Genomic DNA, 12175 nt, shown 5'->3' with positions numbered 1-12175 from the left:
TATGGTCAAGGAATAATGAATAGGAACTCTTCATTGTCTTCAACTTCTACTTTCAAGGAGGATTTGCATTCATTATTAGTGTGATTTGATTTAGGCAAACCTCAGATTGAATTACTCATTTTTCCAGTGTAAGCTTTAAAGCCTTTGTCTCATATGTTGCAGTGTGTATATGTTGCTGTGTGTGTGTGTTGCATACTGCTGTGCTATTTAATTTAAAATTATCAGTTTCTCTGATGATATTTTCACCGATCACTTTTATCATATCTACAAAGTTAACATTTTAGGTTATCAAAAAAACTAGAGTTATTCTAAGTTATGCTCTTCCTACATCTTGTCTCAGCCATGTTTCAACCAGGGATGGTAATTAAATGCATTGAAACCAGCTTATTTGTACGTGTAGGTTTTTCTAAGAAGCAAAATATAAAAATGAAATTGACTATAAGCTTAAATGATTAACTCCATGTTTCTATAGAAAAAAAAAGTAAGCTAAATTTGGGCCCCAGTATTTAACTAAAAATGATTTACATATCACATCATTGGTACCACATTCAATATCTTTGAATGATTTATTTTTGATCCATGATGAATTGTGGTTTTGCTTTAGGCTTGAAACTATTCTTCATCTTCATAACTTTTGTTGTTGAAATATGCAGGTGAATTTTTAATACAGTAGACTCTCGTTATTACGAAGTTCACGGGACCAAATATAATAAGTAATAATGAAGTTCGTATGAACGTTTTTCTAGGAATCGTTGAAAAAACATCTGTTCCCTCGATTTCCTCGCACTGCGAAATCGCTTTAGATTAAAGTGTATGATGTACTGGATTAAATTACGCGCAAATATATAAAGGCAAACACATTCGATCCAACTTCCCGAATGCAGTAAGTGCTCGATATACGAATAAGATGTGTTCCGATACCTTGCTGGCAAGTTCATAAATCTGTGCAAGGCATCGAGGAGTGTGGTTATCCTGCAGAATGCAACCCTGCATCACAATTGTGAGTTAACCCACGATTGTGACGAACTCATCTAGCTGGGTGTGCGACATAGCTGGAGCCGAGAAAAATCGCTGTCTACAGGAAGGAAGAGCAGGCGAAATGCTAAACAGTTCCTGACTTCACACCGGATTCAATGATACTTTTTTTCAGATTATGCCCAAAGTTCATCATGGACAATATACACATACTCAATGCCTTGTAAAGCCCAACGTAGCTGGAGCCAAAAAAATCACTGTCCTCGGGAAGATATAATGGGCGAAATGCTGAACAGTTCTTAACTTCACACCGGATTAAATGATACTTCGTTCAGATTATGCCCAAAGAGCAAGTTCCTCAGTGCCACACTGCATTGCATCGGCCAACTCGAAAAGCGCCAAATTTGAAATTTCGGGCATGCTTGAATTTTTTTTAATGTTCGTATCTCTGAAAGTTAGTAAATGGAATGTGCGTAGGAAGAGGACTAACTGTACGTCCAATTTACGAACGGTAATGAGTGGGTCACCATGATTCCACAGGAATGAAGCTTATTATATGATGTTGCGTGGATACTGAAGTATCTCCTACTGAAGAAAGAACTATTATCGACGCTCTTGGGCACAGTGCACGTGGAGAACTTAAACGTAGCACAATGATGTTGACGCAGCGTAGTGTATAAAAGTGCTATTAGTGTGTTATAAAATGCCATGGGTTATCTGTGGAACTTTGTAATATAGTTCACTTTGTAACCCCTGGGACCGGAACTGAGGTTCGTAATTTCGTAATAACGTTTCTTTTACTGTAGATCGGATAGGCCTTTTTGTCGGAACTAACAATTTACTTCGTTAAAACGAGAACTTCATAATAAGGTTGTTCATATTAACGAGAGTCTGCTGTAGTTGTTTCATCATCAGGGGCAAAGTTTTGTTCCTGGTTGAAACTCTACTCCCTGGTAAATAGCATTTCATGCTGTGATGAAACTATAAGTACATATACCTAATTCCTTTTCAGTTTACTTCAGGTGGAAACAAAACGCATTAGTTTTGTTTTGAAGGCTAACTTCAGTTCCAACTGACATATTTGGAGTGTGCATCTGTATGAAAAATATTTCACAGGTTTCTCATTTTCTTTTTTCACGTTCTCATGTTGTGTCTACTTATTTTCAGTTGGCAGTTAATATCTGGAACTGGAAGTTTACGTGGTTCTGCATCAGCATCAGCCTCTACATGTGACTCTAATTCTTCTGGGACTCAAGCCAGCCATAACTCCAAGTCGACATTGTTAGTACAGTTCTCCTCTGTAAATTAAAGGAAGGCTTGTTTCGTGGTTGTATTTGTTATTAAAGTTTTGACAATATTTTACAGGCTTGAGGGTCCCTTGTCCACTGAGTCCAGTACTACAGTGATAGAAGATGACTGTTTTGTTTATGGTGCCAATCATCAGGACATACCAGTCATGTATGTATTAATTTCACCCCTAATGGTTATTTAACCAGTCAGCACCCAAAGTTTTTTTTTAATCATATATCATTCATTTTTATAAAATGTGATGCATATAACCATTGAAGAATGCTCCTAAATTTTTATCCTGAATTGTTACGTAGAACCAGAGTTTCATGCCAGTGCCATATGGCACCTCTGGGTGTTGGCACGGTCTCTTCGCTGCTGAAGCCAATTTGGGAAGAATCAACTGCCTTCAACTATGGCAACACCTCTATTTAATTTATTTATTATGCATTAGTTTAGAAAAAATGCTGCATCAACTGCCGAGAAGCTCACAATCAGCTGCAAGGATATCGTGATTCGCCAGAAATCACCATCGTACTATTCCAACTATTTCCTTGCTTAAAATGCTTAAATAGCGTTAGAAATACGTCGTGTTTGGTATCATTCTTTTTTGAATCACGTGCACATTACTAATATTTCAATCTAATAAAAGTATAATACCAATTGCCGAAATTCATTGTTGGACACCTTTTGGGCTAGTAGGTGATTCATAGGCTGAAAAAATTCAGTAGGCAAAAATCGGAGAGGCGTGAAACATGATTCTATTGTTCTCGTGTAACTTGATATTTTTTTCGAAGCCAAGGTCTTCGTAATACGATCCCTGTACGAGCTGGGACCTTTTTTTTTTGTTTTGGAGAAGAGGAAAGCTTCAGAGGGGGGAGGTGAGTGCTGAATGAAGGGGGATAGCGGATCTTGGGAAATGCAACTATCCCATGGCACTCAGCTTCTCCCTATAGTATTTCTATCTCCTGGGGAAGATTCAAACTATGTGTCTGTCATCATTAGCCACAAATAACACGTTGTAAACACTTCGTCTCATTTTCGTGAAATGATGGATGCGGGAAAAAATTACATTGCCTTAATGGAACTTGGGACCACGAACGGTGAACGATGAATGTGGGAAAACAATCAATGTGGGAACGATAGATTGGGGTTCCACTGTACATGAATTTGAGACTGAGCACTCCATGTTAACTTCATTTATAACAGATTGCCAGCAATTGCAGAGGTTAGGGACTCTTGGTGAAGGTTTTCCAGCGATGGAAACTCGCTATGGCGAGTGCCAGCACCAAAAGGGCCTCGTGAAAGCAAAATTTTTTTATATGCTTATTATAGGGTCAATTGACGGTGCCTCGGCTATCTCTCGTAATGGCGGGGGTCTCGCAAAAGCCCGTACTCGCTTTAACAAGGTTCCACTGTATTGTTTTGTATTATCTGTTTATTAAACTAAAAATACAAGATGTGTGTCAAATGTACTACACCTAAAGCCAGTTACGTCCATGCATTTATGTGTTTTACCGCCTTGAGTACGCTCCGCACGCTCCCATTTTACGGTCTTCTTTTGTTATGCCCAGTTATCAGTGGGAGGGGAATGGGAGGAAGATGACAGTGGGAGAGGGAGTTAGTTCCCCCCATCCTCTTTGACTGGCTTCATCGCTATAATAATATAATAGGCTACGTCTTAAGGCCTGGTTACACGATACATTAACACATACGGGTTAATGTCTTAATGTATGTATGCGAGAATGAATACCGAAATGCTCCCAACTTGTGCAAATGCATGCACAGAAAATAGAACTTGTTCTAATTTGGTTCATGCATTCGAACATGTTCTGTTCTGGTCCACCTAATCATTCGTACAAACTTACATTAACTTGTACGTGTTAATGTACCAGGCCTTTAAGTGCGGGAAGTTACATCGTTGTGAAACCCCCTCCATCTTTTCCAGTGTGAGGTATGGAAGTTGAAAGCGCAACATTGTCGTTGTTAGATCGGCACCCTTACATTGACTTCTGACTTACGGAAAACTAGAACAACATTTCCTGCCGTTGCATGCTATCTGGTGATGCGTATTTTGATATTTTACATATGCATCGGATTGTAGTTCGATTAAGACATCATCAGGGATTGCCATGCATGAAAATCACAATTATCACCAAGATGGTAAGATAGCAATAAACCTAAGTCAGCGAATAAGGACTCCGCACCGCCGAGTAATCAACAGTAAAAAAATTTGTAAAAGCAGAATTACTGTGCTGATACTAAAAATCCTCTTCTTAGCAACCAGTCATAGTGAATCTTCAATATCTCTTCTTTGTACTCTCCAAAATTCTTAATAATTCAAAATTTCACATCATATCAGCAGAACTGTGACGCACTTCCGTGCAATCCCTGAAATTTGTTTAAACTAATGGCTTAACTTAGATATGGGTTACCCTCAATAGCTATGTACTATGCGAGCACAATTAAAAAATACTACAGTAGAACCCCGTATTTGCGTTATCGGAATTTACGTTTTCCCGCAAATTGCAAGTTTTTTTCTGGGTCCCGTCATATTTCCTATCTCTCCAATGTAAATAGAACCCAGTATTTACGCCGTGTTTTTTTCGTTTTCCCGCCATGTGCATCACGACGTGCCGGCTAAAAAAAATTATTTGCCTACTAAAACAATAAATCGTGCATATCAGCCCTTGAAAACTATCTTTTGGCTTCCTTTCGCGCATTTTTATTTAAAAATCCAAGAGAAAGAGACGCAATGAGAACTATTTTCGGGAAGAATTTGAATGTGGCGGGACAGAACGCCACTAACGTCGGAAAGTTGAACTACGTCATCTCGTTTTCTGTCAGCGGCGGAAAGATTCACGATATGAAAGTAGGTGTTTTGAGCAATCGAGCTACGTAATAATTATAATGCAAGAACTCCTGAAGCAATGTTGACAATAATCATGTAGCCTATAATTTGATACGAGGGTTTGAAAGAAAACCAGACGTGCTGAAACGTGATAAATGCCGGAACTATAAAACTTGTCATCATTTGCGCTGACTTCATTCAACAGTTGCGTAGCGTAGATGGGTTAATTAAATCTTAAAAAAAACTTATTTAAACTTGAATTATCCCATTCACATAGCAGCGTATCGCAAACAACTGTAACTTTAAAAAATTAAGAAGTCGCACGACCGTTTGTACTACACACTTGATCGCCGAGGAGTAGTTCAGACACTCGTGTGTTGGCAAGTTATCCTCAATTAGTACGGGAAATAGAATTTATCCTGCTTGAAAATGGAAATTCAAGGTGAAAAACGGACATTTTTAATTGACGAGATAATGAAAATTTTAGAGCTAGTTGATTCCCACACCGGAACCCGCATCGATTCAAACAAATTCGTGGTGAAAAATCGCGATGCCATTGTAAAATATGCAAACCATGAGTGCGGACACTTATCAAAAAAGAGAATATATGTGAAGAATTCTAGGTAAGAATAAATAGAACGAATTCTAAAAGAGTAGTTTTTAGGTGCAAGATCATCAAATGTTCCTGCAAATGGTGTCATCTAAAGGCCTGTTTACATTGTAAATTAACCAGTACAAGTTAATGTCTAAATTATGAACATGAAAATGCACCGTGTATTCACCCAACTTGTGCGTATGCATGAACAGAAAATAGAACCTGTTCAAATTTGGTTCATGCATTCATAATCGTATTTAGGGGATGTGCCCCACCCAGATGCTTAAAAAATAGACAAAATTTGAATATGGTTATCACAGGAGAATCTATGGGGGGGCATGTGCCCCCCAAACACTTAAAAAATATGCAAGATTTTTAATACGGTCCAGTTATCACTGCATTCGTTTTGTATAACGTGGTATCATTGTGCCCCCCTCCAGAACAAAATCCTGGATATGGCCTTGCTTGTGCCCCCCAGAAAGAAATCCTGGATTCGTCCCTGATGGTCATCATTACGTTCGCTTTATTTTGAGTTTTACTCAAGGAGGCTCAATCATTTAATTCAATAAGAATAACTTTGATATAAAAATAAAGAGAATTTAGTAAAGTCATTGTTATATGTTATATCTTGTTTTTAATCTCAATTAAGACAAGATCTTTTGCCTGTCAGACCCTCTGTGCCCCTCCCAGAAAGAAAAATCCTGGATCTGCCCCTGCCTACATTCGTAAATTTCCTGTCCCATTCCGGTCCACAAAAATCATTCATGCAAGCAGACATTAATGTATCGTGTAAACAGGCCCAAAGGCCCTTGAGAAAAAGTATTTCCCCAGAAGATTGGGAATCGAAGATTCCACGGCATCTATAATGGTTGGTCGGATAGATTCAAAAATAGGTACAGTCTTGTATACAAGATGGTGAGTGGTGAAAGCAAAGATGTTAACTTAGAGACAGCAACTCAGTGGAAAGAATCTGAATATATTAGACTTCTGGAAGGTTAGGGCCCAAAAGATGTTTTTAATGCAGACAAAACAGGATTATTTTTTAATTTTTGTTGCCAGCTGTGCTTCAGAGGGAAGCAATGTTATGGAATAATGCTTAGTGAACAATTAAAAAATTAACATTTCCAAAGCCAGTATGTGAATAAAAGTGAAAATTCTCTATTTCCCACAATTTGCATTTTCCCGCAATTTACACTTTTTTTCTTGGGTCCCTAGAAAAGTGTAAATAAGGGGTTTTACTGTATTTCCAGCACATGCTAATCCGTTCCCATGCGATGCTTTTATCGTAGGCATATGAGCGGCTCAGGGTTATTTTTTTCTGAGGAACTGAAGGTTTTGTACATAAAGTAAAATATTTATGTTATCGCAATCGCTCTCCAGAAAACTCTCTGACTACAGCCCAGCTAGCGACAGTTGTCCAATGACAGCAAAAAGGAGGGCTGGAGAACCCTCGACCAGCACGGATAGCAGCCAATCACTGGCCCCAAAATGCACTTCACACCTTCACACCCTTGCCAAGTCATGCGACAGTTGTCACATGCATGTGAAGCAAATAAACAAGCCTGAAAAACCAAAACAAGCCCTTCCTTCAAATCACCAAAACAAGAGTTTGTTCCTTTGGATCCTTCAAGGTCGTTGTCCCTTCCGGCTCCTTTCTTCATGGAAGCATTTTTTTTACAAGTAACTTGGGCGTTTCCCTTTCTTACCTGGCAACCTTATCCCATACCCCAAACTAGGCCCTTGTGGCTGTCCTCAGACAATTCTCAGGCCTGGACTATATAGAGGGGTGAACTCAATGCACCCGATCCTTTGAGCATGATCCAAGGCAGAGGGCTGATGGGGCCTCAGCATTCAGCAGAAGAGAGCGATTGAAAAACTTCCAACATCCCTTGGACTGGATGTTCCCAATCACACGACAATGGAGAGTTGGGGTGTGGGTGAGGGGTGGATCTTACTCACTTGGAGGGGCAGAGGGTATGTTTTCTGTCTTAGGGGCGTAGTAGTGTCAGGTTGTTTGCGCGAGTGCATTATGTCTGGGAAACGTAAATATATGGGTCTTAATACAAAACTTAAAATTATAGACGAGTGTGAAAGTAGCTGGACTTTAAAGACTGATATCAGGAGGTGGCATGGTGTCTCGTCATTTAGGTTGTTCACAATATTAAAGAAAGATAAAATTCTTGCATTAGTGAACGAACTAGGAACACTTAGCAGCCAAAAACATTTGGGACATGGTACCACAAATGGAATCTGCACTATTCAAGTGGTTTTGTTTACAAAGGTCTGCAGGACTGCCCATAAATGGTGCAATGTTAAAGATGAAAGCTGACTTCATTTCCAACGGAGAGAAATATCTTTGACCACCGAATCATGCCGTATTTCACTGAACCTTTCGGCCAATTTTCCAACTGACATACTGGTTAAAGAGTCGAAAACTCAACAAAACTGATATTGTCAGCATGCTGTATTCGCAAAATTATCCACAAACATCCACCTCATACCAAACATATGATTGAGAATAGTTATGCTGTTTTTACAGCTTTATTCAGCGATCAAAACATACAAGAGCAGGAATAAAATCACAGAAACTGGGTAATTAATATTTTATAAAATTGAAAATTTTATTTTATAAAATTGAAAATTTTATTTTATAAAATTGAAAATTTTATTTTATAAAATTGAAAATTTTATTTTATAAAATTGAAAATTTTATTTTATAAAATTGAAAATTTTATTTTATAAAATTGAAAATTTTATTTTATAAAATTGAAAAATTTCTTTCTTTAAATATGTTGATACTAAACTAGATTTGCCTGATAATGACTCTTACGCTGTTTTAGTTCGATAAATACCGCGGAAACAAAAGAAAAACTCTAAATACGAACGATTATGGGACTTTGGTCAGTTTATTCAATGCCGTTGGATACAACGAGCGCTTGGTTTTGCGACTAATTTCCGAGGGATTATGAGCACTCGTAAAACCAGGCTTCTAATGTATTTAAATGTTCAAAATATGTACCGTATAAGCATGTGTAAGAGATGCACCCCTATTTTGAGCATCTGAGCTAAAGAAAAACATTGTGGATTTTTTTTTAATCCCATCGCAGAAATCCGATATATAAAAGAATTTTCGGGGATTTTTTTTATCCCTGTGCTGCAGACGTATGCCTGGACTTTCTACAGTTATCAAAATTTCCACTTTCAATGCTAAACTTTACGCTGCATTATTCTGCTAAATTGACATGATATATATGGGCTCTGAGATAATAAGGTTTACACTTGCAGTCTTAACCTTATGATTCTTACTAGGGATGGTTGGATTGGAAACCTCGGATCCAAATATCCATGCATAATGCCCTTCACCTTATTATTTGGATCCAAATTCATCAAAGAAGTTGAATCTGAAATTTTAAATCAATGCTTAGTGAATACAACGTCCCATAAGAGTGAGTAGAAAGAGTTCCGATCCTCTCTTCGCATGCGCGGTTACACTATAATGCTTGTCCTACTCACGAACAATTTTGTTTAAAAGCTCTCGTAGGAGTATTGCAATAGAATTTCATCTGCAGAAAATTTTATGGGAAAACACAAAAGGCACATCTTCCCAAGAGATTGAACAACAATCGGGGGAATCTCAGCACCATAAGATAATACCCAAGGCATAGATTTCACAAAATCACCCTTGGCCCTCCATCAGCCCATGCCTCTGACTTTTTTTTTCCTTTCGGAGACCCCACAGACTATAAATCACTCGCCTCAAAGGAAAATATCAAGTTATATGGGAATGATGGAAATGTATTTCATCCCTTCCCCATCTCACCAACCGACCTTTTTTGGTCTACCAGCTTCAATTCTCCCAGTTTCTGGAGGACAAATGCTAGGTGAGTCACCTACTGAGCCTGAAGATATCAGGATAGATTTCAGCAATTGTGTGACACCCACGAGGTTCAAAAAAGAATGAGACCTAACGCAATGCATATCTGACAGCATTTAATTTTTTTTAGCTCTGATTGACACAAAGATTTATATTTACAACAAGGCTACTAATATTCAACATAGTCAAGCAGCACAATTTTGGAAGAAACGAGCATAGCATGAGCGCATTCAAACAAGACAAGACGGACTGGAAAATTCAGGCAACGCAAACCGAGTATATCACATTGCCTTCGCCCTTTCACTTAGTTCGCATGCAAGATCAGACGTGTCTGTCCCTTGCTCCTTTGCTTGTAGCCTCATTGCTTGATAGATGGAGGGAATGCGCTCCTCCTCCTCTACCTCTCTTTCAGCACTCACAAGCATTTCCGATTTCTTCTATCCGCCATCTAGTCCTATAATGTACACACTCATTTGAATTTTTTAAACCTCAGGAATACCACCTATATCATTTTCAATTGCAATAATTCTCACAATATGGTCTGAAGATGATTTATGAAAAATCAGGCCCTTGGATAATGCAAATTACTCGGCAAAACAGATGTTTACTATTAACCAGGCATTGTCCTTCAAAACTATGCTTTCATCTAAGTTTGAAATGCGATTACTATTTGCAGTATAAATGCTGTGGGATGCCCACTCGTAGAAGTAAATTTAGCGTGCCTTCTGGAGCAAAAAACCCAGCGCAATATTTTTCATGTTCACCTCTGAGATACTGACATGACGGCACGATGCTTATGAGTAAGAAATGCAAACAGGAGCATTTTAAAAATACATTACTAAGGGAGATACTCCCGTGCATCCCACTTGTTTTTGACCTTGGTTTTTAGATGACTGACTCACGCCACTCAGTTCCCCTTGGACTTGTGACCGGGGAAGGGGAGGGGGAAGTTATGAAGTTTGTGTAAAAGATGCACCCCCATTTTCGGCTGCAATTTCTGGGGAAAAAAGGTGTGTCTCCTACTCACGCTCATATGGTATTTTAGTGCTTATATACAATGCCCTTATCAAATTAAAATTTTGGATTTGGGTATCAAGGAATTTCTCAGAAGCCGTGCGGTGCTTTATTTACTTCTTGTTATTTATCTGCAACCAGTTCTACCTCTTAAATGTTAATTTATTCATAGTTTTGCTACATATTGTAAATTTGAATGTCAGTTAATGTTAATTTGATTTTAATTTTGTTTCAGGAGGCGAGAACGTTTGCAAGCTGTTAGAACACTTTTCTACAATTCATATTGCTCAACTATAAAATTTAAGAATGGGCAACAGGATTCTGGACTTGGCAGTTTACTAGGTAACTTTGCAGAAAAAGTTGGAATACGCACTGCGCAAAGGACGTCGGTGTAATTGAAAAATTGAATTTTGGAAATGGCTGTTAAATGATCGTGACTTGATTCTCAAGTTGCTGTTTTGTATGAGGGGTAGGCTGAGGAGAAGGTTAGTGAGAGATGCCAAATACATATACCGGGAACGGTATCTATGGATATGCCTTTAAAGAGTTATATATTTCTTTTAAGTGTCTCTTGTCAAATATAGATATAAGAGGATAATGGTTTGCCTCAATGTAAATCCTCAGGACCATAAAATGCTATGTCCTTGTTTTAACTGCACTCAATGTGCAATTTTCAGTGTGTTCTGTTTCAAAGCACACTAGTCAATGTTTTAACATTTTCTGTTTTGTTGTGCTTTTAAGTTAGTGTGGTTAAAAGATGAGTTCTTAAAATTTATTTTTTTTAGCATAAGAGATTTATAACAGTTGGGTTCCAAATTCATTAGATTGAAATCAGTCTAACTACCATACAGTCTTAACTTTTGGTAATTGGTCAGCTTAAGAAATTTATTCTGAACAGCCAACCATGACCCAGGCATTGCATAAAATGCCATCATACTCCTCACTTTATTGCATTATTTTAAAGTGTATTTCTTTGTTAATGTGCCACTTCAATTGTTCGTGGTGATTCTTTGCATCTTGAGTCGTAGAAGTACCTAAATGGTTTCACCTTTTAGTTAGAGATGTGCGAATAGTATCCGCGAATACTCGAATACCTCGAATACTAGAAAGTATTTGATATTCGAGGTTTCGAATAGTTATGCGAAAAGTACCGCCTCGAATACCTCGAATACTTTGAATTTCGCGTCATACACTGTCGCACGCACGTCGTTGGTAGTTGACTCAGAAAAATGTAGAGAACTGTAGTTATTTAGTGCTCGCAGCGCCGTTTTACGTAAGTTGACGAATTACATCAAATTCGTGGATTTTAGCATGAAAAGAGTTCGTCGAGGGGAACCGAAAATGGTCGGGTGAAAAAATCCGAAAATCCCCGATTCCCCCCACCAAGAGAACTTCAGTGCCGTGGTATAGCAACCTTAGGGCATTTCCCACGATCCGCTATCCCCCTCCATTCAGCACTCGCCTCACCCACTCTGACGCTTTCCTTTTCTCCGAAATCAAACAAAAGGTCCCAGCTCGCGCAGGGATCGCATTACAAAGACCTTAGCTTCGAAAAAAAAATATCGAGTTACGAGGACAA

At 38.4% G+C, this 12175-nt stretch overlaps 1 protein-coding gene across 1 annotated transcript in view; it reads left to right on the top strand.

The window, feature by feature from the left end:
* LOC124170805 (myotubularin-related protein 14) overlaps positions 1–11658 on the top strand; it is a 36123-nt gene extending 24465 nt beyond the window's left edge. The window contains exons 9-11 of the mRNA XM_046549770.1: positions 2143–2256; positions 2341–2433; positions 10832–11658. Coding sequence (XP_046405726.1) covers positions 2143–2256; positions 2341–2433; positions 10832–10991 — 367 coding nt within the window. The 3' untranslated portion in view covers positions 10992–11658. The remainder of the gene's footprint in view (positions 1–2142; positions 2257–2340; positions 2434–10831) is intronic.
* The last annotated feature ends 517 nt before the right edge of the window (positions 11659–12175 follow it).

The sequence above is a fragment of the Ischnura elegans genome, chromosome X (genome assembly GCF_921293095.1).
Source record: "Ischnura elegans chromosome X, ioIscEleg1.1, whole genome shotgun sequence".
Taxonomy (NCBI): Eukaryota; Metazoa; Arthropoda; class Insecta; order Odonata; family Coenagrionidae; genus Ischnura; species Ischnura elegans.
This window is presented reverse-complemented; position numbering and strand designations above follow the sequence as displayed.